The 26,354-nt window shown below is 55.1% G+C and overlaps 9 protein-coding genes across 9 annotated transcripts; 5 read left to right on the forward strand and 4 right to left on the reverse strand.

The window, feature by feature from the left end:
• Positions 1–36: 36 nt before the first annotated feature.
• W97_02308 (uncharacterized protein) lies at positions 37–4,025 on the reverse strand (the record flags this gene model as incomplete). The annotated part of the gene is made up of 11 exons (XM_007780208.1): positions 37–631; positions 682–698; positions 754–977; positions 1,027–1,053; positions 1,099–1,393; positions 1,443–1,532; positions 1,579–1,758; positions 1,809–1,952; positions 2,003–3,667; positions 3,725–3,779; positions 3,997–4,025. The coding sequence occupies 11 exons, from the start codon at positions 4,023–4,025 to the stop codon at positions 37–39; spliced, it is 3,321 nt and encodes a 1,106-aa protein (XP_007778398.1).
• Positions 4,026–5,405: 1,380 nt separating this feature from the next.
• Positions 5,406–6,149, forward strand: W97_02309 (uncharacterized protein; the record flags this gene model as incomplete). The annotated part of the gene is made up of 1 exon (XM_007780209.1): positions 5,406–6,149. The coding sequence occupies one exon, from the start codon at positions 5,406–5,408 to the stop codon at positions 6,147–6,149; it is 744 nt and encodes a 247-aa protein (XP_007778399.1).
• Positions 6,150–6,347: 198 nt separating this feature from the next.
• W97_02310 (uncharacterized protein) lies at positions 6,348–7,264 on the reverse strand (the record flags this gene model as incomplete). The annotated part of the gene is made up of 3 exons (XM_007780210.1): positions 6,348–6,572; positions 6,640–6,894; positions 7,076–7,264. 3 exons carry the CDS (start codon positions 7,262–7,264, stop codon positions 6,348–6,350), a joined length of 669 nt encoding a protein of 222 aa, XP_007778400.1.
• Positions 7,265–8,144: 880 nt separating this feature from the next.
• W97_02311 (uncharacterized protein) lies at positions 8,145–10,977 on the forward strand (the record flags this gene model as incomplete). The annotated part of the gene is made up of 2 exons (XM_007780211.1): positions 8,145–9,980; positions 10,033–10,977. The coding sequence occupies 2 exons, from the start codon at positions 8,145–8,147 to the stop codon at positions 10,975–10,977; spliced, it is 2,781 nt and encodes a 926-aa protein (XP_007778401.1).
• Positions 10,978–12,570: 1,593 nt separating this feature from the next.
• W97_02312 (uncharacterized protein) lies at positions 12,571–14,250 on the forward strand (the record flags this gene model as incomplete). The annotated part of the gene is made up of 4 exons (XM_007780212.1): positions 12,571–12,900; positions 12,980–13,469; positions 13,520–14,109; positions 14,167–14,250. The coding sequence occupies 4 exons, from the start codon at positions 12,571–12,573 to the stop codon at positions 14,248–14,250; spliced, it is 1,494 nt and encodes a 497-aa protein (XP_007778402.1).
• A 2,818-nt stretch (positions 14,251–17,068) lies between these two features.
• Positions 17,069–18,237, forward strand: W97_02313 (uncharacterized protein; the record flags this gene model as incomplete). The annotated part of the gene is made up of 2 exons (XM_007780213.1): positions 17,069–17,355; positions 17,403–18,237. The coding sequence occupies 2 exons, from the start codon at positions 17,069–17,071 to the stop codon at positions 18,235–18,237; spliced, it is 1,122 nt and encodes a 373-aa protein (XP_007778403.1).
• Positions 18,238–18,752: 515 nt separating this feature from the next.
• Positions 18,753–20,307, reverse strand: W97_02314 (uncharacterized protein; the record flags this gene model as incomplete). Its single annotated transcript, XM_007780214.1, has 5 exons — positions 18,753–19,450; positions 19,502–19,626; positions 19,679–19,877; positions 19,928–20,009; positions 20,074–20,307. The coding sequence occupies 5 exons, from the start codon at positions 20,305–20,307 to the stop codon at positions 18,753–18,755; spliced, it is 1,338 nt and encodes a 445-aa protein (XP_007778404.1).
• An 869-nt stretch (positions 20,308–21,176) lies between these two features.
• On the reverse strand, positions 21,177–25,049 carry W97_02315 (urea carboxylase; the record flags this gene model as incomplete). Its single annotated transcript, XM_007780215.1, has 3 exons — positions 21,177–21,335; positions 21,424–24,954; positions 25,002–25,049. 3 exons carry the CDS (start codon positions 25,047–25,049, stop codon positions 21,177–21,179), a joined length of 3,738 nt encoding a protein of 1,245 aa, XP_007778405.1.
• A 408-nt stretch (positions 25,050–25,457) lies between these two features.
• On the forward strand, positions 25,458–26,329 carry W97_02316 (lactam utilization protein lamB; the record flags this gene model as incomplete). Its single annotated transcript, XM_007780216.1, has 3 exons — positions 25,458–25,591; positions 25,647–26,066; positions 26,122–26,329. 3 exons carry the CDS (start codon positions 25,458–25,460, stop codon positions 26,327–26,329), a joined length of 762 nt encoding a protein of 253 aa, XP_007778406.1.
• Positions 26,330–26,354: the final 25 nt, after the last annotated feature.

Here is a 26,354-nt window from a genome sequence, read left to right on the forward strand (position 1 = left end):
CTTCGGCCTCGTAAACACATTTATCTATCTACATTTCTACATCCGCTCCGGACTAGCAGTCACTCTATGTCCCGCATCAGCAATCAGATTCTGTGCAGTCTCCACCTGCTCCTCATCCCGCCCTCTCGTACTCTCTTCCTGGATCTCCCGCTCCGCCTCCGCCTCCCGTTCCTCATCCGCCTCCTCATTCCTACCCTCTTCCTCTTCTCGCCCGTCATTCGGCTCCCCCATCTCATCTTCAATCCCACCCAGCTCCTTCTCGCTATCCTCCTCGTCACTACTCTCGAACCCACGCTGGTGCTTCAGGCCGACCTCCGGTCTCCGCTTCCGCTCAAAGTCCTGCGCATGAGCCTCTTGCAGCAGCGTACCGATGCGAGATATGCCTCTAGTCATGGGGCCTGGGCTAGGTTCGCTGCGATGCGAGCGTTGCGACAAGTTGGCTTGGGTTCCAGGCGTTGCCTCCAGGTCGACGCCGGTAGCGTGTGCAGGAGTGGTAACGCGCACCAACGGTGGGAACGTGTGCGGGCGAAGGCGTTGCTGCTCGTCTTGTGTGGGCTGGGTAGGGCTTCCTGTGGGTGTCGGGACCTCGTAGGGGAGGGGGACGTCGCGGGATGCGCGGAAACGGCGGACGCTGTGATTGTAAGCATTTCGACGATGATTGCGTACTGGGAGGGCCCTTACTTTGTGCAGTGCTCGTTCTGGGAGAACGTTAGTTGGCAAGCCTTTCAAAGTCAACACGCGTGCTAGACTCACCTCAACTCGAAGTACGCTCCACATGCCTCGACGCAGCACCTCTGTAAATGCCAAGATGAAGCTGAGCAGAGCAGTATGCTGAATGTCGTTCTTATAGATGGCGAATAATATCCAGTTGAAGCGTAGGATGGGATCTAATACTAGTGCGACATAGTATATCCACACTTGCTTGTAGCCAAGAGTCTTGCGGAGGAGAGGGTATCTGCAGTAAGGGTCGCCCAAGCCTAGAAAGTCAGCGAAGAGCTGGTGACACAAGGAACCACCGTTGCTTACTAAAATCCATAACAACATCCCAGATACCTGCCAATGTCAGTTCCGTAAAGACAAATCGGTCGACGGACTTACTGCAGTAGATTGCGTTGGCAGTAGCAAAAAAGATGAAGAGAACCTCATGATGCTTTCCCCTGTCAATCTGCCATAGGCTTTTACACATGTAATACAAGATAGTCATGGTGTATTTTCCGCAATTGACCAGATGAGGAAAGACGTCTCTGGTGTCGCGGTATCGTCTGAGGCACTGAAGAGCACGCCATATGCCCGGCAAGGTCGAGAAGAAACCCATGAGCCGTGAATGGTTAGAGTTGCATTGTCCAGGGTTCTGCCACTTGTTTACGTAGAGGCAAAAGAACATCGGGATATTCTGTATCTTTTGGTCAGATCGCGTACTCGACTTGGCTCGGAACACTTACCCCCATGGCATAGATTTCAGAACAGTACATGTCTCCGAGGAAGAAGTCACGGAACTCGACCGGATAGAGACCGGAAAAGAAGAGGCGCCACTTGATGCTGTTAGTAACGCATTTGAAGGAGGAGGTGACGGCTTACGTTGGCATACGCAAACCAGCTCCGACTCCTCGGATATAGAATCGGCGCGGGTAGGAAGAGGATAATCCCAGTGACAACTATCAGGACGATAGGGTAATACAGGAACATGGCATCGCTGCCGAACCGGCCAAAATTGAGATATACAATGAGCCCCTCAAGAAAAAGCAAGAAGCAGGGAATCTGAGCAAAATTAGCAGTTGTTGGAAACATTACAGCCATCCCGTACTCACCTCTGACAGCTGCCTCCAGTCCATGTGGTGGCGGGTATCGAATTCGAACACGAAGACATAATTGATCTTAGCAACAGCAAACAATTTGCACACCAGACAGAAAAGCAGGACGAGGAATAGCATCAAGAAGTAGCCACCATAAAGCTGTTCGGACGGTCAGCCATGAGATTTTGAGAAGATTGGCCGGAGTTTACCTGGAAGAGGAAGGTGGTTTTGGTCGACAAGATCCGGTCAGGGTTGAACAGCAGGTCTGCGCCGTAGACAACACCTTGAATGCCCAGCACGGTACCCGCAGCCGCGAAGAGTCCGTTGCGGAACGCGCTACCTGTGTAGTCTCCAGCTCTCGCATTGGGCGCCTTCAGCTTGCCAACAGCAACCTTGCGGTTGCCCCTCTCGAAGTATCTTGCGTACAGATCCTCGACTGTCCGGATGTGGCCATCTATTACCTCGCTTTGGACAAAGTCGGTATGAGAGACTTTTTCTACCATGTACCGCAACGACGGCTTAGCATTGACTGCCTTGTCATACTTCTTGTTGATCTTGCGAAAGGCGGTTTGGTTAAGTAATGCATACGATTTGAGCAGCTCGAGGCCACGGTAGTACTCTTGCAACGCGACCTTAAGTTTACGTCTGGCCGTGCGGTAGGGGACGTCTGGAGAAGCTGGTCGGCGGGAGTAATCGCGGGCGTTGTCGGGATTTCTTGGCTGTATTGAAGTAGGGGTTCCAAGCTCTTGCATCGCCTTTGTGCTCTTCCCAAATTTGCCGGACTGTGCAGCCTTGAGCGCGCTGTCCAGAGGGTCCAGCCAAGAGCTACTCATAATGTGTCCATTTGACTTGGGTCGTTCATCCGCAGAGAAGACATCCATAGCCGGCAATAGACTGCCGTTCGCACCGTCGTTTCCACCTTTAGCGTCGCTTTTTCTTCTCTGCTTGGCCTTCATCTTGGCCGTTTGACTGGCAATAAGTTCTTCGAGTCTGCGGTCCCGCATGATGTGAAGTTGCTCTCTAAGAACATTCAAGCGATCTGTGGCCTCGTCTTCCTTCTCCTTGTAGAAAGTCTCGACTTTGTCTAGCTCCTTGTCAAGAAAGCTGAAGAATTCAGCTTGACGGAAATCGACCTCCTTGTAGGCCTCCAAAGGCACATCTGTATCTCGCGGAGATGCTGGCGGCCCGCCGCCGCCGAGCGATAGCATCCTTTTCATAAGTGGTCGCGAGCCTTCGGTTCCCGGCAGCGAGTTTACTCGTCTAGGCTGAAAGATACTGCGGTACTTGGCCGGCAATTTGGATCGAAACGGTGAATGCGACTTTCCTCGTCCCGCCTCGGGCACACTCCCATTGGCCTCAACGTCAGTTCTGGTACGCTTCTTGCGAGACAGCGGGTTCCTTGACCGCGTTGAGCCCTCGGAGTCGGCGTGCTCAGGATCCATGGCGGGATCTGGAAGCTCCAATACAGGAGGCTTGCCTGCTCGAGCATAGTCCTGGCGATCCGCGCTCGGCGGAGTGCCTATGATGCTTCCGTATCTCGTCAAGTGCTGCCGCTCTTCAGACCTCAGAGGCTGTTCCTCTGAGCTCCTAGGTATAGGTACCACGCGTCGGGACGGTGTTGACTGAGCACCCTCGCGCCCTCTAGCCCCAACACTGCCGCTCCAATCCGCAACACTCCTCAAACTTTGCGCCGCGGCTACATTTCCGCCACCGCTGCCACGGCCAAATTGGGAGCGGTTGATGAAGGAGTATTTCGGTGCGGTATCGGAAGTCGTAGGTAAGAAGGCATTCGGGCCCTTGCGCCGGGGTGTTCGAGGTGTCTGATTGATGTTGCGCAGCGCGCGAGAGATTGCTTTGATTTTCTTCTTCCCTTGCTGGAGACGAGAAAGTCAGCCGGGGGAACGCGGAAGTGTGCGACTCGGTCAACACACCCTGTAGTCAAGATACTTGGCCCTCCATTCGGGCACAAGCTCCTGTTCAAGCTCTCTGATGCACTACGTTAGTCCTGCGCTGCTAGAAGCTTGGTAGGCGGGAGAGACTTGCTTGGCAAACTTCATGGCTGAAGAGAAGAGTGCGCAGTGCTTGCTGGAGTGGCCTTAGCAACGGCACCCGGGTGCGCGCAGTCGTTAACAAGGCATTCTGGTAAGTTATGACGGGGGGTTCAGGAGAGGCAGGCAGATACAAGGCAGGTAAGTAAACTGACAAAAGCAGGGATTCAGGGATTGCAGGCATTGCAGGCATTGCAGGCTCCGGTCAATGGCCGAAGTTGGTCCGATCCGTTCTCCACACGAATCAAATGCATGCTGATGTGCACCGCACGTGCTCGACAGGTGTCCCGCAAACCCAACTCCCTTCCACTGCTGGACCCATGTAGCAAAACGGACACCAATACCGTCAGAACATTGACTAAGAAACCTCAACCATGCACGGGATGCTCGAAACGCTGTCAGAGAGCAAAGCTATCCCCCGGCGGCCCTTGCACAGAGTTAGGTGTAGATTAGAGAGTAGCATGAAACATAAACTCATCCGACTATAGTATCCTTCTGGAAACCCGGCTCGACTGCACCGGTCGGGCAGACCGCATCTACCCCGGCCGCAATGCTGGTTCGGCCTATCCGGAAGGCCGTATGATTGATACCGTACCTATCTTCACTTTGGCTTTCGATGTAATCCTCGCGTTGCATGTTCCTGTCTTCTTCTTCGCCCAGTCTTTTGCTCTTTCCTTATCAAAGCAGTCATTGCATTCGTCTTGCGGCGAATCTGTCGATTTTCGCGCCCGCAAAGCCGGTGGGAGATTCCTTTGCAACTAGGTGCGGAGCGGGCTTGCCTAGAAGAGTCCAGGCTCAGCGGTGTAATAGATTCTGTGTAACATCACTGCGTTGGATCCGTCTGGCGTTGCTAGTCATTAAACCTTTTGAAGGCAGCGGAGGCCGCACCGCTAGCAATCAGCTCGTGGCATAAGCTCGCTTCGTTCCGTACTCCTCATAAACCTATGAGCGGATGTCGTGTACCTCAAATGTTTAGGAGTCGCAAAGCCAGTTCGCTCACATCAAGATGGTCCCCAGCTATTAGAGCGGTGCTCCTCTCAAATGAACAGGATTGTTCTACGTGTTTCTAACGCGGCGTGCAGCACTAGGGGTTTACCTCACGGCCCCGCCGAGATGTTCTACTGGAATGCCTTGCACAGTCTGCATGCAGATCGTGGATGAATTAGATGCAGCAGGTAAGGACAATAATGAAGAAGGTAAATCTGCAGTTCTTCCTGTCGGAGCATCGCCTGCAGATGTAGAAGGATATCAATCAACGAAGTGATGCTCCATTCACCCAAAATATTGATCGATGGACATCCGTTGGCACGATGGAAGATTGCGCAACCCGAGGTAAAGAGTGTTACTAAGCAGGCCAAGCTTTGTTAGCTGCGGACGCTATCGGCTTAGCGCTCGCTCGGCTTTGCTTGATCTCCGTGATTTCCTCACCAGGCACATCCGACGTGTGACTTTGCTGGCCGTGTTGGCTCAAGGTACTCAGATAAAACACTGACGCCCTTCACCCCAGCAATCTTCACCGAGGCAGCTCGCCGAAAGTCGTAAAACTACGGCGTCCAATGCGACAATGCCCGGCCGTCTTCCAACGCTCTCCGACTTTTCCCCAAGCATCGCCCTCAATATCATTCCACCTCCCACCAACCACCCACCCACGAACATCCTGATCCTCCTCCACGGCCTCGGCGACACTCACCTTCCCTTCACCCAACTAGCGCGCCAGCTCTCGCTGCCAGAAACAGCATGCCTCTCCCTCCGCGCTCCACACCCCCTCCCCGACCTCTTCGGCATCCCCGGCTACCACTGGGGCGACGACATCCAATTCGACTCCTCGAGCGGCGAGATGGACATGGACACCGGCTTCAAGTCCTCCATCAAGCTTGTCGCCGAAGACGTGATCCGCACAGTCCTCATCGACAAATGCGGCTACGCTGCACGAGAAATCATGCTCTTCGGCTTCGGACAAGGCGCGCTGGTTGCGCTGGGCGCGGTTGCTGAGCTCGAGGAGCAGGACCTCGGGGGCGTGGTGGCGGTCGGTGGGTTCTTGCCGATTTCGACGCCGCTGCCGGCGGTGGGGAAGCGGAAGAGCAGGACGCCGGTGCTGGTGTGTAAGGGGAGAGCCAGGTCGCTTGTCACCGATTCCACGCTGGCGAGGATAAAGGATTGGTTTGAGGCGGTGGAGGTGAGGGAGTGGAAGAAGGTCGGGGATGGGATGCCGGCCAATAGGGAGGAGATGCTGCCGATTATGCAGTTCTTTGCCAGGAGGTTGAGGAGTAGGTGGGGCGTTCCGGAAGGCGCTGTAGAAATCGGGTGAGGGAGGGAAGAGACTTCTTCAATGGATCCAGAACAGGGCCATCGACGGCTCGACCTATTCTAGTCACGCTACCCTCGAGAGCCGCAGGAGCAACAGGCACCGCAGCGAACACCGACAGGCTGTCAATACTCCAGACCAACGCGATCGTTGAAGGAGGACACCACAATGAAAAAGGATAAGTTTTGATTCTTTCTAGATCTAAGGAACAACCTCCTGCTTCTCGACGCCCACCACCTCAGCGTCATGCGCCTCCTCCAGCTTCGTCATGACGTATCCATAGTACTTGGGGACGCCTGAGTCTTCTGCGAGCACTTCAGCGTTGAGCGTCCAAAAGTCAGGCCGCTGCAGCAGAGGCCGAATGGAGTGTGGCTGTCGCCATGTGATGTACAGCCACTTGCCGCCAGGCTTCAGGACTCTGCCAATCTGTTCGCTGTCAGTCATCACCTCATCTCGAAACACATCTCTCCATCATTCTGAAGGTCGACCGTACCTCGTCGATATGTGCATGTAGACTCCTCTTCACCTCGGCAGGTAGGTCTGGAAGCGATTCGTGCAGCATTGCATCAAGTGCAGCATTGTCGACGGCTGCGTCGAAGTGGTTGGCTGAGAAGCGTAGCTCTTTGACGTCCATGACTTGCCAGTCCATGTCGGGGTGCTTTGTTCTCATGGTGGAGACGACGGTTGAGGAGAAGTCGATGCTGACTTGATTCGTGTAGCCATGGTTGTGGAGGTCTTTGGGAAGGGCCTGAAGCCGGTATCAGCTTTGTTCAAAGGCATCACGAGTGACTTTGACCTCCACAAAACCGTGGGTAGATATGTCACTAGAGGAAATCTAACTTGTTGCACAACCACGTCAACCGCATGCTGACAGTGCTGTCTCTTTGTTCATGGTCAAGGAGAACTAGTTTCATTGAAGCTCTACCTACGCTATTGCCGCAGCCTAGCTGCAGTATTCGAGGGTTGCTACGCGCAGGCGGAAGGTGCTTGTCCAGAAAGGGACGGATCGTGCTAAAGGATCGGGGCCAATCGTACTTGTCTGCTTCTGCGCCATCCCCGCTGCACCTCTTGTCCCAGTGCCCCGGATATTGGAGCTTTTCAATGTTTTCTTTGGACATTTTCATATGTACGTGGCCGCTGGTGGCCGAGGTGTGGTTGGAAGGTATGGGGTACCGGCGGCCGCTTCTGCCGTTTTCGCTGAGGCTAAACTTAACTCACGCAAGATGCCGCGGGTCACCTGCATCAGTCTGCATGCAGTCGAGCCGGGCGAGGTGGGCTGGCGAAAGTGGATGTTGCCGGTCTGCACATCCAACACGCGTGTCCAGACCAGCAACCCTCTCCTTCACCCGCCCTTGGACGGCGATCTCGGGCGGCTGAGATCAGAGTGCCCGCCCCCGCGACGGCTTGCTTCAGGTTGACGGTCAAGGCGAAGGCCGAGTCGATCTTTGAAAGTGGCGTGGTGGTGGCTTTGGTTGGAATAAGCCGAATGACGGCTGTTCTGGCATCTTCCGCTGCCTTTACCTAGCCAGCCTGGTAGTTAGATGGGCCGATCGCTTCTTCATCCATGGTGCTGAACCTCCCAAGCCTCCCAAGCTCAATCGCCATGCCGGCATCTTCGACCATGCCGGCCGCGCCTGACGGGTGCTCCTCGACCAGCCCTGCCTCGCTCCAGTCCATATCTTAAACGGCCATCCCGAGTGCATCTCTCCCCACGGTGCCAGGCCAGCATTGACTTCCAGCCCTATCCAGGTTCACCTGCGAAACCCCGCGAATAGCGCTGCCGCTGACTCCACCAACTCGCTATCGCCAAGCTGGGGAGCTCTCGCGCGCAGCTGTGACATATGGCCTCCCACGGTAGGTGCTCACATGCTCATGCTGTGGGGCCCAAGATTGATATCTCCCCAGACTGACATTCGGCGGTCCATCGGTCTGCCATCCTCCAACCCATCGCGCATTGAGAGCAATACACAGCTCGACGTTCGCATGAAATAGCGAATCATGTACCCACGAGACGGAAACCCCGGCTGGGAAGGCCCACAGCACTTCAATGGCAATCCGAGGCGTGTAGACTCTGCCTTCCCGCGCGCACATGTTCCTCCCAACCCGCCGACAACTTTCGAACAGCACCGTTCATATCTTCGCGCAGGAACACATGCAGAGGAGGGGGTGCTTGGCAACGGCGTCGCGACGAACGGCGCAAGCAATCATGCCCATGCGAGGTCCGACAGCACCAACCAGGCCTGCCACCTTCCGAGCATATCTTCGCTCCTACGATCGGACGCACCCGCTGGACCAGCGCCTCACATCGCCGTACCGACGACCAGCGACCCGTTCGCACTCGGTGGCTACGGTCAAAGGCACAGCTACCCAAGTTTAGAACGAAGCCCACTCGCCAGCGTCAAGGGCATAGGGGCGCAGGATGATCCTCGCCTGCGGATATCGACAACTAGCCGCATGCCCTCATTCAATGGAGGAAACGGCGGCTTCCAAAGCGGTGCCGCCTCTCCGCGGTCGGCGCCAGCTGTGCTACTGAACAGCGCGCAACGGGCAGAACAACATCCTGGTCAAGACAAGTCGCAGACGGGATCTATCTCCTACGATACGGATTGTACTGGATGGAATGACTCCGTGTCCAATAACAGCCCGACCGAGGACAATGGGGTTGCGCCGGCATCCAAGAAGAGCAGGAGCAGAGCAGGGCAGCCAACGTCAACCACCGCATCCGCCCCTCGCTTACTCGGCCAACGAGACGTGCCCGGCCAGGGGTTGTGCTACGTTTACGAAGACGGCACATTTTGCAAGACGATCATCGACGGAGAGCCAGTCAACCCATCCTGGGGTGTCACGAAAGCTGGGAAGCCTCGAAAGCGCTTGGCGCAGGCATGTTTGACCTGTCGCGAAAAGAAGATCAAGTGCGAGCCAAACACGCCCAAGTGCGTGCAATGCACAAAGTCTCAGAGGATTTGCAAAGGAGGGTCTATCGCGCCGCATCGTAGAGAAAATCACTCAGCGGACGACTCGCTTGCGACTGGAAGCTGTTCGCCCTTCAAAAAGCGTTCGTGCGAGGAGCAGGATGAGGTGCTGGATTTAGCCGCGCTCAACTCAACTCGCCGGACATCGTCCTTGGACCAGAGCCATCGAAAGGAAGGGACTGCTCAGAGCTCACGTTCACAAGCGAGGCCATCAGACTCCAGCTCCGCGAATGCCTACAGCCACCCCTCGAGCGCTGCTCCACAGCCCGATATTTGGTGCGACGCTGCAATCCAGAGCCAGGCACCGAGTCACGAGTCACGGTCAGACGATTACTTTACCCTTGATTGGGAGCGGGACCCATACGAGGCCGACCCCGGTCTGGTGGACCACTTGCTAGACATGTACTTCACGCACATCAACGCCGCAACGTATTGCATGTTTCCCCGGCCTCACTTCATCGAGTGGGCAAGGAAGGCCAAACATAAGACGTCAGATGAACGCATGCTGCTCCACACCGTTCTGGCAATGGGTTCCGTATTCTCTCCCGACCCCAAGGTCAAACACGCTGGAAAGCAGTTCGCCGGTCTCGCCGGAACTGCCGTCGCTAAGAGGTTGGGAAATTTCAGCTTGCAGCTCGTCCAGGCTAGGCTTGTCTTATGCCTGTACAACTTTGCGCGCGGAAAGCTGCGAGAGGCCTGGGATATGTGCGGCTCAGCCCTGCGAGCCATGAGTGCTGTGAAACTAAACTCCGAGCATGGTGTGCGGGACTTTCCGGATGAGGCTGAACTTGACTACGGATTCGATCGCGTTACGCTGGAGGAGTGCCGCCGGAGGACTTTCTGGGCCGCGTTCCTCATGGATGTAAGTGCAGAATATCGCCGCACTGAGGATTGTAAGCTAATAGCGCATGCAGAGATACAACGGCTTTTGCGGCGGAACCTCGTGCATGGTCGTAATCGAAGACATCTTCGTCCGCCTGCCCTGTCGACTAGAGCTCTACGAACAATGCGCTCCAAACGAAACCACCCTCTTCGACAACACCCTCCTAGAGTATCCCCCCAGCGAGTCCTGCGGCCCAATGGCCTGCCTATCCCTCGTCTCCGCGATCTGGGGCGAAGTCCTCTCCCACACAACCCGCAACACGCACCTCCCGACCCCGCGCTACGAGCGCGTCTACGAAGACTTCTACGCCCTAACCAACCAGCGCCTCGCGGGCTGGCAGGCCTTCCTCCCCACGAAACTCCAGTTTACGCAGCGCAACCTCGAGGCCGCGATGCAAGACATCTACGCCGGGACCTTTGTCAGCCTCTACGCCATCTACCACGCCGCGGCCATGCGCCTGAATCGGCACGCGCGCCCCTCGGCTCTACCGCGCCATAAAGTCGAGCGGAACATCAGCCACGCGATTTTTGATGCAGAGAACTTCCTCCAGGTCATGGCGTGGCTCGCGCAAGCGAACCGCAAACGCGACATCGGCCGCGACGACTTCGTCTTCTCCACCCCTTTCCCGGGCTACGTCTTCCTGCAAGCCGTGGACGTGCTCACAGCAGGTGGCCGCTTAGCCGATCTCCCCGGCCGGCTGCAGGCGATCCACGCGAGTCTGAAGACTCTGCACGAACTGACAAGGTTTTGGTCGAGCGCGAAGGCGCAGCTGAAGACGATTCAGGGGCGCCTAGATGTGTTGGCGAAGATTGTGACGGGGGAGGAGAGGGGCGCTGTTAGGGGGGTGTACTGGAGGCTTAGGACGCCGTTTGAGAGCCTGGACGATAGTTCTGATGACGTGATTTATGGGACCAGTGACGAGGTGTTTTTTAAGGCGGTGGAGAGGCATGCGGAGTGTGGGAGGATCGATGTGTGAGTGGGGGTTTGAAGATGGCCGAACTAGTGTAGATGTGCTTGCAGATGTGAACAGGGCTTACATACAATGATGCAGTTGCGGAAACTGCCGTACTACCCGTTCCAGGAGACATATTTAGCCATGAGGGCACCTCTTCATAACCGAAGCAACAAGCGTCTTTGGAGTTTGATGTATGGTTGCTAAGTTTGTCTTTGGGTTGGATGGAGCCTTCCCGGTTCAGGCTGTAGCCTCTTGTAGATAAGCATAGAGATATCGTGTCTCTAGAGGATGATGGTATCAACGAAACGCGTGTTTAGAACTGCGGTTTATGTGAAGACATGCCACGCTCACGTCCAAAGTAGCGAAGTTATCACACTCAGCTAGCTGGGCAGTGAGCAGGATCCGATCTAGGACAGCGGTTAATTGAGGATGCAGACTTCGAATGAGTTACATGAATGATTGGGCGCTTTTTGTGTTCCACACCCCATTATCTGGACTCGAGGCCAAGGACGAACTTGGATGATCGATGGACCGAGAGTGCTACACTGCTGCAGCAAAATCCTTCCTATTATAATTGCAGAATCAAAGCACAATCCCGTCCCGACATGATCACAAGCCCAACTCAGTAGGCTAGGTACTCGTAGTCGTAGCATCCATATTAGCTCTTCCGTTGCGAGACGGACAACCACCATGGACGGCACGGCTACCCAGGTACCGTCCATCTGGAGATTACCACTTGAAGGATTCGGCAAGGTCGCCGGCAGATATTGCCGTTAGGCCTCATTTGCGGCCCCGTGGCTGTTCGGCACGGCGGGAAGGCGTTCGTCGCGGAAGCGTCGTCCCATCGTTGCGGTTGGCAATGGGCCTAGCAGGGGGGTTTGGGTTGTTGGTGTGGCGTGATGTTTGAGGTCTGAAGTCATTGCTGGCTTCGGCTTGGACAGCAGAAGGAGCGGAAAGCACTTTCCACGTGATTGAGATACAGTACGATGCTTCAGAGTGCTTACAACGTTTGAGCGGTGCCTTGCGAGTAAGATTAATGCCTTACGAGTAAGTTCTGTACCTTTGTGCCTACGCGACCGCCCAGCATCCGGGCTCGCTGGCCGGCCTTGGGCTCAGGATTGGTGTATTGTCCGCAAGCGTCTAGGCCCAGACACCCAACATGCTCCCCTTTCCAACCGACAGCCTCTCCTGCCGATCCCCGTTCTCTCGCTGCAGGCACAGGCACAGGCACAGCTCAGGCACCCGCTCAGGCACCGATCCCCCGAGGCCCCCCCAAAAAAAGGGCAGAACCCCGTCCGTGGCCTGTGCACGGCCCAACCTTACTGCAGCCCACTGAACGCTTTTGTGCTCTGGGACAGACTACCGCGTGCCGGTGCACTGCTCCCCTTGCGGCCACTTCCAGCTCCAGAAAAACACCTTCCCGCCGAGACTTCACTCGTCGCTTCGACCTCGACCGGGAAAACACCACTGATTTGGTTTGTTGTCGCTGTGTGATGCTCTCATCCTGCAACATCCACATCTCCGTTCAAGCGTCGCCGCTCCCACGTACCCAGTAACCCGTAGCATTCCTCGGCCCCTTCCGGCCAGCGACAGCTCCTACGCAATCCTCACATCATGGGTCTCTTCAGTCGCAAGAAGCCGTCAACACCGAATGCTGCTGGCAGCGACACTCCCTCGAAAGCCAACGGAGCGGCCAAAACACCTTCAGTCTCCAAAACCAACGGCGCATCAATGACATCTACCTTCCGCCCAAAGCCCGACATCCCGCTGCCCAAGGCTCCGGATCCGGCGCTGGACCCGGCGGGCTATCTCAGGAGCATATACTCGGTTAGGGAGAGGTCGAGATTGGTGCTTGAGAAGGCGAAGAAGAACCAGTTGAAGCATTTTACGGTGGATATGAGCAAGTTCCAGGACACGGCGACTTATGTGGTGTCCATCATAAAGGTTTGTTGCGGCTTGTCCCAGGTATCTCGTTATTGGAGAATTTTCAACAATAGGAACTGACGCGCCCTTCTTGTGATAGCGAGACTTTGCGCCAGACTACTCAAAAATACCACCCCACGGCCGATGGCAGCATTTCGAAGTCGGCGGCCGGCCGCGCATCGACCAGCTCCTTACCTCCTGGCCCTCCACCGTCGACACGCAAGAGCGGACACGGCGGCTCATCGACCTCTTTGTCGTCTCCGTGCTCCTAGATGCGGGTGCGGGCACAAAATGGCAGTACAGGAGTAAAGAATCGGGCAAAGTGTACAGGCGCAGTGAGGGCCTCGCTGTGGCAAGTTTGGAGATGTTCAAGGCGGGCGTTTTCAGCAGCGACCCAGCTGAGCCATGTCAGGTCGATAGCCTGGGCCTGAAAAGATTGAATGTAGAGACGATAGCGCGTGGCCTCCAAGTCACGCAACACAACCCCATTGATGGCCTGCAAGGCCGGACAGGGCTCCTAATGCGCCTAGGAAGCGCGTTGCAAAACCAAGAAATCTTCGGCGTAGAAGCACGGCCCGGAAACATGCTCGGTACGCCATCCCCTTGCGCCAATCGTCACATCCACCGCTAACAACCACAGACTACCTCCTCTCTCACCGCTCAACCCAAGCCTCCTCCGTCCCCATCGTCCCCCTCCCGACCTTCTGGAACGTCCTGATGGACGGCCTCGCACCCATCTGGCCAGCCACGCGCACAATCATCGACGGCATCCCCATCGGCGACGCCTGGCCCTGCTCCATCATGCCCTCGCACCCAACCCACCCCTGGGAAAACATCGTCCCCTTCCACAAACTCACCCAGTGGCTCGCGTACTCGCTCATGGTGCCCATGCAGAAGCTGATGCACATCCACTTCGCGGGCGCGGAGCTTATGACTGGGCTCCCCGAGTATCGGAATGGGGGTCTGTTCATTGATACGGGGCTCCTGACGCTGAAGCCGGAGGATGCGAGGCGCGGGCTGGAGCAGTATCAAAGGAATGCGCAGATTCAGGGTCAGCCGAATGTTGAGGTTGTTCCGATGTTTACGGCGGATGATGATGTTATTGTCGAGTGGAGGGCTGCGACGGTGGGGTTTCTGGATGAGCTGCTCGCGGAGGTGAATGCGATGCTGGGGCTGAGCGGTAGTGATGGGCTGAGTTTGGCGCAGATGCTTGAGGCCGGGTCTTGGAAGGTAGGATAGGCTGTAGTGGGGATGTCTGGGGTGAACGAGGGCTAACGAGACTTGCAGGGCGGCCGAGAAATCGCAGAAGTCTCGCGGCCGAACACGAAAGAACCGCCGATTATGATTTTGTCCGACGGGACTGTTTTCTGAGATACCCCATCACCCACGTCCTACCTCTAGACTTGGAGGGAATCGAACCGAATAGCCTCTCCCTACGGCTCAAGGGGTGTACGATCTGCATTGGGGTATCACGCTGCTTTCTCTCAGTCTGCGGACCGCTCGACTGCGCAGTCGGGTTTCGTTGCGTTCCTGGAACTTTCCGCGGCCGTTGTCGGATACGTTACGTACCTTCATTTATTTTGGCAGCTTGTTTTGCATCGTTATCACGGTATGCGAGCGTTTGCGGACAGTACCCCCTCTCGCCCTTCTTCTAGGCCATTCGACTGGCCTGTTCTTCAATAAGGGGCGTCATGGGCATGGTGAAGAGGCGGAAATGGCTTACGGCTCCGGGGAATCATTGGGGTTGAGGGACTGGGCCCGCCTGCATAGTTAGATTTCTGGCCGCTCAAGCGCTTTATTTATGTTGTTTTGGCAGCACGTTGCGCTCTACGGCCAGGACGAGCCAATGCATGTGTACTATGTAGTTATCGTCCTCGAAATCCACCCATGCAGGCCGCAGTACCTCCATCGAAGCTCTTCCCAACATCTACATATGGGTGTTTCTCCTCCTACTGCTCTGCCTCCGAATCCCCCCTAGAAGACAGATGTGAAGTGACACCACGTGAGTGCCACCGGTAAGGAATCGTGCTCGTCACGTGCTCATCTCGTGTCACATAAGCATGCGCGAACATCCATCTTCCACGGCTCTACGCTTGACGACAACTGTAACTATGTAGGTATGCTACTAGCGTTCCTCCAAGAATAGGAGTCGGTAGTGGGATAAAGAGGGATTGCCAAAACTCTAGCGAGGATGACGCTGAAGCTCCCAGCCTATTTGTAGATGAATACGGAGTAAAGGAAGGAGGATGAACACAGTCTGGCGAAGGTTCGCTTCGGGGCAAAAAGAATAACATGTGGATCTTATACCGCCTTTCAGCGGCCACCCATGTCCACGGTCATCTGAGTCTACTGTGGCTCTATCCGGGGCAACCATCGACAGCCCCCCCTGCCTTCCATCATTGTCCTTCTTTCTCTCAACCTATCTCGGAAGGACAGCGAGCGTTTCTGGTGCTTCTGCCGCGACAGTCGCGTTCACGGAGAGGACTTGACTTTTGCAACCAGCCCTTGCGGAGTTGTATCACTTCCACTCTCCATTTTGCTTCCAAGCCGCCTCCGGCTAATAGATATGATCGATAAAGCTTTACGTGGAATCTGCGAGGCACATCAACGAGAACTTTTGTCCGCCGAAATCAAACGAAACAAGCGCATTGGAGGACCCAATCACAGCCTGCCTGCTCTAGAAGCCACTGAAGCAGACGAGCAGGAAAGCGACGGTCCGACGCAGCAGTTGCACTTGGAGGAGGCTGGAGCGGAGAAACGCATTAGAGAGGACGAAGAGCTGGAGACGCGACTGCGGGCCGCTGGGATTGCTATAGAAAAATCCAGGGAGGAACGACCGCATGTCGGAACTACATGAAGAAGTCTTATCGCTCCAAGGCAGGATCGGCGAGATGGAACACGTCGAAGAGACGGACAAGAGTGCTTTGCTGGCGCGATATAAGGAAGAAGACCAGATGGTAGCGCTTGCGCTCATGGACAATCCGGTCTACAAGCATGCGTCCATAGAGCCAGATTGGCCAATGTACAGACAGGCAGAGCGGATCTTGGAGCGACAGTGCGTCCTGACCAGATTTTAGAAGGAAGAAAACGAGGCGGAGGTTCAGGTCCCGGCAACACAATATAACTAGATAATTCATACGCTGCCGTTGCGCGGTACTTGAGACGCTATCTCGTCGCGAGCAAAGGTGGCTTCCTTGCTGGTCGCATTCGTGGAGCATGGCTGGAGAGTGACTGGCATAGCAATCACATCTGTTCCTCACAATCTACTTATCGCCGTCAGTCTGTCCAACAAGTGACTTGAATCAGTATCTCGATCAGCCTGAGGAGGCTTCCTTTCCCCTCAGGAGAACCAGATCTTGCATTAACGCTAACCGCGAGTGACCACTGATGCGTCTCCGACTTGGCCTTGGAGACCTTCGCCTGGTCTCTGGAAATCACCCGAGATAACCGGTGTCAGCCGGACAAATGTCTGGATTCTGGCATGAGGCTATGGCAATGCTCCTCGTATGCGGCTCGCTTGAACACACGATGCCCCTAATCTCCTCTCGGCTTCGCTCTTTTCGTCGGAGCAATCCCACGTTGCCCACAACGCCTCGAAAGCCCTCGACTCAGTCCACCGAGAATTTGGGCAACACACATCCAAGCGACGTGTTCAGGCGCAGCAACTCTGCTGTCGCGGTCCTATCACGACGTTGCTTTTAGCCGAAAGAGGCGCACGGGATGCGCGCTCCGCCTTCAGCTGAAAACACCCGCTTTGAACTGCACCCAACTTTATCAAGCTCATTCGGCCGTATCTGCGCTGAATCGAGCCCATCACCAGGCAATGCGTTGCAATTGGACCAGGGAGTAGGCAGAGATTCCTCGCGGTAGTCAGGGTAAGGCTCCGAAGGGAGTCTGAAGTCTGAATTTGCGGCAGCCTTCCCCATGACTTGATTTAGCCTTGTCAGCCCTACCACGATAGGGCAAAGATGGCTGCAAGCCACTATGCAGTACCAATTATGGCCTCCCAGTCGTGCCGTAGTTCAATGATAAGTCTTGTGCCATGAGGAGTTATCTTCAACGTAGCCCTGTCTCGTCGCAGCTCACTTCGTTTCCCTAAACCCAAGTCTCGTTGCTGCACGGCGCGCTTGATATCTCAATCCTCTCACCATCTTTTTCTGTCTCCTCGAGTATTGACTCCTTTACAATCATGGGACGCGGTGGAGGCTCCTCAAGCGGCGGCGGCGGCGGCGGCGGCGGCGGTTCCAGTGCTGCCAGCAACACCACCACATCCTTGCCGTCCATCCTGGACCAGAAGTTTCCTGCGACTCACTTTAAGTACATTCTGCCTACTGCGATGTTTGTTGTTTCGGCAATCTGCGTACTATGCTTCATCGGATTCATTGTCTGGTATGCTGGGATCCGAGCCAAGAACAAGCAAACGAAGAAGCTGCTGCGGTGGGCGGTGATCGGGTTCTCGATATTCCTTATGACCCTGTGAGTATTCTGCAAGGTGTTCAATGACCATTCTGACCCGCAATCAGATACTTCGGCCTGGACGTGGCGGACCGCGTCCTCCTCGAGCTCGGAGAGAAACGGATCCTCATGCACTGGCCCTTTATGATAACGCTGGAAGCACTCAGTCTCTTCGGGGACGTCATGCTCATGACCTTCCTCCTAGTCCCCCTTGCCCGGGAACTCTCGGACCACGTCAAGATTCCCGAACAGTCTTCTTCTTTTACCATCCTATGCCACAAAGGCCTCAACTACATCCTGACCGGCCTCGCCACCGCCAACATCGCCGCCTTCGTCTGGAAACTCGTCACAGACCGGTTCTTCGACGAGGATTTCCGCGAAGCCATGGCAGAGTCCGGCTCCAAGCCTATGATGATCCTGGCTGCGTACACAAAACTCAACGTCGCGTTCTACGGTCTCTACTTCGCCGGCGCTATCTCCATAACCGTCATCGCTATGCGTGCCTTGATGAGGCTCAGAAAAGCCGGTGCGCTTCGCAGGACGTTTCTGATATGTCTACCCTTGCTTTCCGCCTCCGTCCTGGTCCGCACCCTGGGGAAGTTCATCTACGCCATCGTCTTCAAGCTTCAAGCGCGTGTGCAGACCTCTAGCACCCAGCTCATTCATACGATTTTTTACGGCCTGCTCTCCGTGGTTATCTATGCTACCATCCTGGTCATCGCCGGATCGGACGACTGGGAGAGCGACATTGGTCCGGTACGCGCGAACGTCGAATATGGACCGGTTGCATATACAAGCTACGGCGAGACGCAGTACAAAACTGGGGAAGTCAATGTCGCTGTTCAGGAAACGCCGCTTATGGGGCACGTTGATCAGGGCTATACTTATAACCACAGGAATTAGGTGCATTGGCGGCATACGAAACTGAACCGTTCTCGGACGTTCTGACAGCTTGATGTCTGATGCAGAATCGATTTGTAAGGGAAATAAGTAGGCTAGCTAATTCATGAAATCGACTAAGAGAAAAAGACCGTAACCGAAGCTGATGGCTATCGTTAGCAGTATCCCAAGCTTGACTCGAGGGAAGCTAAACGAGCTGGATGTCTGTGAAACACAGCCAGCGATCTGAGCCTTAATGCCGAGTAATGTGAAGACCGTGAAAGCGTTCAGAGTTGTGCCACCCAAAGTCCCAAAACATAACCAATCTGAGTTGATCCATCGCATGTCCAATCTGAAATGGCACTCCAATATGAAAAGAGAACTAAGCTCAAAAGGAAATTCAACCGCCCACGTAGATAGACGAAATGCCGATCTCATGTCCATCCAGATCAGGTCCTGCATTTTCCAGAAGCCCTCCCAAGTCCCCGCCTGAGTGCGTATCTACCGTAGAACCATCTTCAAGCAAATGCTACGGCCGTCTAGAGCTGCGGTCTCGCCTTGGACTTTTCAATCTGCTTCAGCCTCAGCCGAACTTGGATCTCCTCCAGTTTCAGCCGAGCTTGAATCTCCTCCAGTTTCAGCCTCAGAGCCTCCTCATCCATATCATCATGAGCATCTGTCCCAGACGCAGCTCCGGCGCCGCCAGCATGGCCACCTGACTCGTTCTTGATGACCGGCGCATTGACATGTTCTTCAGCGGTCAAGTCGAGGGTGGGTATGCTTCTCAAGGGAACAAGTGGCGTTTCCCGCTTCGTGTCCGGTTTCGTTTGTTGAACGGATAGCGGAGGAGAGTCGACTAACGTAAGATCGACAGTCTTGATCCGCTTCGCTGGCGGAGCCGCAGGTGGTGCATTCGGGGAGGTTGGACTGAGTTCGCGCTTGACGCTCGAAGGCTGCTGTCCGCCATCTCCGGCCGATCTGCCGTCAGCCGTATCGCCTGTCTGAGCGACTGTTGGAGCAGCTGGTTGGGTACTTGAAAAATCTGGAAGTGGCTCGCGCTTGAGGCTCGGAAGCTGTTGTCTGCTATGGCTGACCAACCCGCCGTCAGTCATGTCGCCTGCTTGAGCGGCTGCCGCAGTCTGTGCTTCGGTGTTTCCAACCGAATCGGATGACACGGTGTCCTGCTGAGGTTCAATTATCGGAGTGAATGGGATCTTTCCCAGATGCTGCAGAGTCACTGCTCACAACAAGTTAGTAAGATATAAGTCCGTTGATCTGTGCAACTTACTTCGTGATCTGTAGTAGAACTCGAACACAAATTCCCGACCATGTGTGCGCCCAAGCGGCACGAACCTCGTCGATGTACTCGACATGCTTGTCCTCCTCAAGTGTCGCTTACCAGTACCCACCAATCTGAAACTTGTTATGATCCCAGCCAGCAGTCGAGTAGGGATCTTCAACTCACCTCGTAGAGTGCGAGATGCCCTGCTTGAACACCGATTTAGACATGGTCGCTTCGAAAGATGTGCCTGGAAGACCACGGACTTCAGTAGTATTCGGCGTTCTAGGCCTCTTGAGCTGCTTCGTCACCTCTTTGCCGCGCCGAACCGTGACCTTGATCCTACCAATGGCAGAATCTTTATTGTCAGCTTCAATGTCCTCATCTGACGTTCAGTCAGTTCGAAGTTATCACGTCGCTTGCCGCTGTACTCACCTAGGGCGAGCTTGCCGAAACGGAACGTAGCTTGCTCGCACTGGTCGTCGACGGCGGTGTACGTAAACTCATTGACATAGGTCTGGGGCCGTTGTAACACAGTTTCCTGATGACGAGGATTTCTCATGGAAATAGTAATAATCGACAACGTCATCGATCTTGTACGAGATCTTGATGCCCTGTGCCCTACGGTACCGGAATCCGCGTTGCAGGACTACCACAATGGAATACTGGTCGTCGTCGACTGCTTCGATGTAGCAAACCCTACTCTCGTCGTCGCTCAGGATGCCATTGTCATTGCGTGGGTACTCTTTGTATCGCGTGCCCTTCTCAACTGATTGGATATAAACCTCAATCGGGTTGTGTTTGGCGTACAGCATGGTGGATGTGTTCGTGATTCCAGTGCTGCCGAGACTGATCAGAGTCGTTGGTGGGAGAAAGGTTTTCTCTAGCGCGCGCTTGCTTGAGTGAAGAATGAGTTGATGAACAGATGGAGCGGAGTTGATGAGATAGCTTTGTGAAGCACAGGCAGCTCTATCATGAGAGGGACAATGAGTGAGATTTTTGAGCGAAGCGAAACAAAGACGTGTGTGAATAGAATGGGTGGGGAGGATGGGGAGAGAGACGTGGGCGACGAGAGTTGTCCTAATGAGGGGACGAAAAGACAAACACAGGAAAGGGTTGTGAGATAGAGGAGAGACAAAGCTGTCAATCCGATGGTGTGACTCAGGTAAGGACAGCCGATACTGAAGAGCTTGGTTGATCGGGCTGATAAAAAGAAGCGGAGGGACAGATCAGTCCTGCCTTCGTGAAGGGCTACGGAGTCAGGCTCGTACAACGGTAAGGCTGTCCCATTCAACAAATTTGTGTCTGTTACTACGTTAAAGACCGGACGAGAACGGGCACTTTCCAGCAACTCCCACTCTGAATCCCCTCAGCCTAGGGTAACCTCTTCCACAAAGGCCAGGTGAGAAACAGGATGCGCACACTCTGGCAAATCTTCTCCCGCTCTTCCTTCTAGCAATGCCACTCTACCCCGCAGCAAGTATGACCTATCCAGATGTTGAATGGAGTGCGTGAACAATCTCTTCTGGCTGAGCTTTTGCGCTGGCAGGCGTAAAAGACCCTGCAAAGGTTTTTGTCCACCGGAATTCCAGAAATGACAAAGAGACTCAAGCAAAGAACCCATAGCAGCCCCTCACCGTACGCTCTCATCTAACACTGGCAATCGATACAGGATAACGTTGAGTTACTGACCGCGAACAAGCGCAATCCTGCCGCCGGCTTTGATCGTATCTCCCGGTCGGACGAGGAGCTTCTCTACCTTCGCTGTCCTGTCTGACTCGGCACCGACATCTTCCGGAAGTCGAACGGCAATTTCAAGCTTCATCGCTTCAAGAATGGCGATCTGCGGACCGTTAGCTCGTATGCGCCACCGACACGCTTGACACATTATGCCCAAGACATCTCGGACGCAGCGGAACAGCTGTACTCACCACTTGATTCGGCTTCACCTCAGCCCCCTCCTCAACCTCCACCTTCCACACGTTGGCATCCACCGGCGCCTCCACGGGATAAATGTTGGGGTCACTCAGCAGCTTCTCCACCGTCCCCTCATCAACCTGGTTCTCCGCCTTCTCCTTCCTCCACTTCTCCAGACTTTCCGCCTCCGCCTTGACCATCTCCTCTTGAGCCACCGCCTGCTTCTTTCTGATCTCCTCAACCTCGTCAGCCGTCTCTTCCAGCAGCTTGTTGTGCTCCGCCATATCGAACTCGATGTCCTCCCACTCAAACCTATACCGCCCGCTCCTAAACTCCGCGAGGAAAGAATCCATCTCCGCCTCCGAAACCTGGTAGAAGGTGAGCAGGTCAAAATCCTGGAACAGCCATGGCTTCTCCTCGAACCCGGCCTTGTACATCAGCATGTCGAAACATGGGACCGTACGCCCCGTCATCTGATACCCGCCGGGACTATCAACAGGGTAGATGGACATGCATGAGCCGCCCCAGCCTACCGTCCCTTCAGGCGTAAAGACGCGCGAGGGGTTCAGCTTGGGGCAGCTCATGCGCTGGCGCGGGTCGACGGGGAGGGAGACGGTATTGCCGCAGAAAAAGCCGATAACGACTGCCATGAGCGTGCCGGTGAGGTAGATCTCCTTGAGCTGCTCGGGCGTGAAGGCGTTGTTCTTCGCTACGAAAGCGAGATTGTCGGGCAGATATGGCGCGTGGGGACGCTGGGTCTCCATGTACCGTTTCGTGGCCTCGTCTTGGGCTTTGCTCTCGAAAGAGATGGGGAGCCGGAAGCGGCGGCAGGGAACTTTCTGAGTGGTGAGATCACCAAGCTGGTCCTCGAGCTGTTGTAGGTGGGAGATCAAGCGGTCCCGAGGAAGAGTAAGGCCGTTGTAGAAGATGGTTATGGAAGTGCAGCAGCCGACAGTAGTGATGAGACCACTCTTGAGCCAGTCGGGAGCGGAAGCATCCCAAAGCTGCTTTTCAAGGGCTGTGACGCGGCAGCGGTGATTAATATCAAACTGCTCGTCGCCGTATTCGACAATGAGGAAATCATCCCCTGCTTGGCGGTATCTCACCATCGGCTGGTGTCCTTGCGCGTCGCGTTGCCAGAGTATTGCTTTGCCGTAGTCGCTGTTCCGACTACCGACTTGGGTGCTCTCGGCATCGAGAGGGTCAAACTTGTCTTTACCGCTCGATTCAATAAGTTCTTCGACGTTGTCGAGGTACTTTTCCACTTTTCTTCTCGCCTCAAGTGCTTCCTCAAGCGACACTCGCCGATAGCGCATGAGGTCGCCAGCTTTGATCTGTCCCATCTTCCACCAGTCCGCCTTGACGATGGTGGTTGAGGACACGAACCCCCCGAAGTTGGGGCAATCCACAGGAAAGATGCAAGGATCATCACCGGTCCAGTTGAGCGCCCCAATGGGATACCCGTACTCGATGAGGTTACTTGGGTGTGAGCCTCCCTCGCCACCATCTTTGCGTGCCCACTTTGGCACTGGTCCGACGAGACGGATGCCGCTGCGGCTGGCATTGTGCGAGACTTTCCACTCGGTATTGTAGATCATCTCGATGTCTTCAGGCAGGAAATAGCCCTCGTCGTGCGGGCCAACCATTGCCATGATCTCCCAATTCTTCGAGTACTTAGGCCTGAGGTGCTCCGGCAGCTTCGGATGCGATTTGTGTGACGCGACATCCTTCGGCAAGTCCTTGACAATAGCAAGAAGATCTCCAGGTGCAAGCTGACGGCCTTGGTAGCCGCCAATGCCAACAAGCGGCGATGTGCTCTTTGAGCCAAAGTACTCTGCAACCTCTGGAAACCCTCCATGAACCGTCAAGTAGGAACGACATCCACCTGCAGTCATTTTGCCAATCTTAAGCTTTTGGCCGGTCTTGATGTGTTTACGCGTCCACATGGGAAAGTCGTCACCATCCAGTTTCGCTTCAATAGGAGCTCCGCACAGAGCAATGACTGCCGGGCCCACGAAGCGGAGTTCGGGGCCACTCAGGGTGATTTCGAGACCTTCCTTGCCGCGTGGATTCCCAACCAGCATGTTTCCTACCTGCAGAGCTACTGGGTCCATGGCACCACTATGCGGTATGCCTTTGCCGACAGCCGGCCGCCCAGGCAAGTCTTGAACGAGAGTGTAAGCCCCAGCCGATATGACATCAATGGCAGAAGGTGCATAGTCGAAAGACTCCAAAAAGCTTGTCATCGTTCGTCCTGCTTTGAAGCCTTCGTCGGCCAAGATGGAGGCCAAGAAGTCCAGATTTGTCGGAGGGCCGCAGATCTGTGAGCCTCGCAACAATTCGAGCATGCTTTCCACCGCTTCTTCTCGTGATGCAGCGTGGACCATAACCTTGCCGATCAAGGGATCGTAGTTCGGCGTAATTGTGGATCCTGTAAAGACCCATGTGTCGATGCGGCTGCCCTTTACCTCTGCCCACTTCACTTTTTGCAGCAAGCCTGGAGAAGGTGCATAGTCCCGCAGCGGATTCTCAGCGTACACTCGAGCTTCGATGGCAGCCCCTTTCGGCGCCTTTGGCTGTAAGCTCTTTAGATGATCCGCGTCGAGGCCACCTTTCCCGCCCAACTCAGCATCTGCCTGCTCAAGCATGAGTCTCACCAAATCGACGTCGTAGCAGAGTTCGGTGATGCCGTGCTCGACCTGAAGCCTGGTGTTCATCTCAAGGAAGAAGAAGTCCCCAGTCTTGTCGTCAACGAGGTACTCTACAGTCCCTGCCGAGCCATACTTGATGGACTCTGCGAGGCGAACGGCATTATCGCAGAGCTTCTCACGCAGACCGTCATGACTGCTAACGAAGGGGCTGGGGCATTCCTCAATAACTTTCTGATGCCGCCGCTGGATAGAGCACTCGCGCTCCCCGAAGTGAACGGCTTGGCCTTGGGCATTGCCAAAGACCTGTACCTCAATGTGCCGGCTGGCAGGATAAAAGCGTTCAATGAAGACTCCAGGGTTCTTGAACAATGTCTTGCCTCTTGACTGAACCATTTTGAAGCCTTCTTGTACCTCACTGGCAGAGGAGCAGGTGACTAAACCCATGCCGCCACCGCCGCCAGTTGCCTTGAGCATCACAGGGTATCCTAGCTCTTCTGCAGTCTTGACAGCCTGTTCTTCATCTTCTACGAGACCCTTCGAGCCGGGAACAATAGGCACACCGGCCTTCTCAGCCAGATCACGTGCGACATGTTTGATCCCAAAAGCCTCAATGGCTTCAGAGGACGGTCCTACCCATGCGATACCAGCTTCTTTGACGGCATTGGCAAAGTGCCCGTTCTCTGACAGGAACCCATATCCCGGGACGATGGCATCTACCTTCTCTTCTTTGGCGATCTTGATGATGGCCTCTTCGTCGGTATAGGCGGATGAATTGCTTCCAGGTAGAAGTACTGCTTTGTCTGCGAACGAGACATGTCTAGAGGCTGCGTCTGCTTCCGAGTAGATGGCAATCGCTTTGATGCCAAGTGCCTTTGCTGTTCTGATGATGCGGACCTGAGAGATGTCAGAAGTCACGTCGACACGTGGACCGAGCTTCATACCGCGATCTCCCCGCGATTGGAAATCAGCAATGTGTTGATCTTCTCCATTGCAGGCGTAGGAGTTCTTCACCACACTTGAGAGAAACAACAATCATTGACCCTACCGGCTTCGAGGACATCCTGTATCTTCTACTTCAACCGTTGCCGTAGGGCCTAGCCAATGCCCATAGGAGCACCCCGCTTCGATCTCGCCCTCCCCTCGCGCTATGCATCCGCTATCGATGGTTCCAAGGCTCATGACTCGTTCTGAGCAGCAGCCGGTCCTGCGTAGGACTTCCTAAACAGGAGCTTACAGGTGCATGGTGGGGTAGGCGGAAGATGGGGTTGAGATCGGCAACCTCATAAACCACAGCCAAGCAGCGTGAGGTCAAGCAGTGCAACATACCGTCGAAGACACTGCGAGGCTTTATCACTCTGTTGTATCCTCACCATCAGGTATCGGAGGAGCATTCAGTCATGGCTCCCATCAAGCACAAGGTCATGATCAATGTCGACCTGGGCGAAGGCTACGGCAACTTCAAATGCGGACCAGACGACGAGCTCATACCACTCATCGACCACGCGAACGTCGCCTGTGGGTTTCACGCCGGGTATATTGAGGAACTCCCCATTCCTCGAACCCACATCAGCTGACTGCCTTTCAAGTGACCCGCTGATAATGCAGCAAACCGTCGCAACCTGCAAAGCGCATAACATCGCCATCGGCGCGCATCCGGGGCTTCCAGACATCCAAGGCTTCGGCCGGCGCGAGATCAAGATGTCGCCCGAGGAGCTTACGGCAATGGTGCGGTACCAGGTCGGCGCGCTCAAGGCCTTCCTTGATGCTGAGGGGCTGCCGCTGCACCATGTCAAGCCGCACGGTGTGCTGTACGGGATGATGTATCGGGACAAAGACACGTGCCGCGCTGTCTATGAAGGCGTGCCGAAGGGGATTCCAGTGTTTGGGCTGGCGGGCACGTTACATGAGGAGGTGGCTAAGGAGCTGGGTCTGCCGTTTGTGGCGGAGTTGTACGGGGATGTCAAGTACAATGCTGACAGGACGTTGGTCATAGACCGGAAGAAGAAGTATGCATTGTGTTGCCCGCATAGTTTGCGGGGGTCACTAACATCGCTGTTGTAGGCCCTGGAATCCGGAAGACTCGAAGAAGCACATACGATCACAAGTCGAGAGATCGGCAGTGACTGCGGTCAATGGCGAAGAAGTAGAGTTACCGATAGGTGACCACGAGGTATCGCTTTGCTGTCATTCAGATTCGCCAGGATGCGTCGAGATTGTAAAGGCTGCAAGGGCTATTGTAGATGAGTTCAATACCAAACACTTCTCGTGATCACGTGCTACCATTCATCAGAGCG

The sequence above is a fragment of the Coniosporium apollinis genome (assembly GCF_000281105.1).
Source record: "Coniosporium apollinis CBS 100218 chromosome Unknown supercont1.8, whole genome shotgun sequence".
Lineage (NCBI taxonomy): Eukaryota > Fungi > Ascomycota > Dothideomycetes > Coniosporium > Coniosporium apollinis.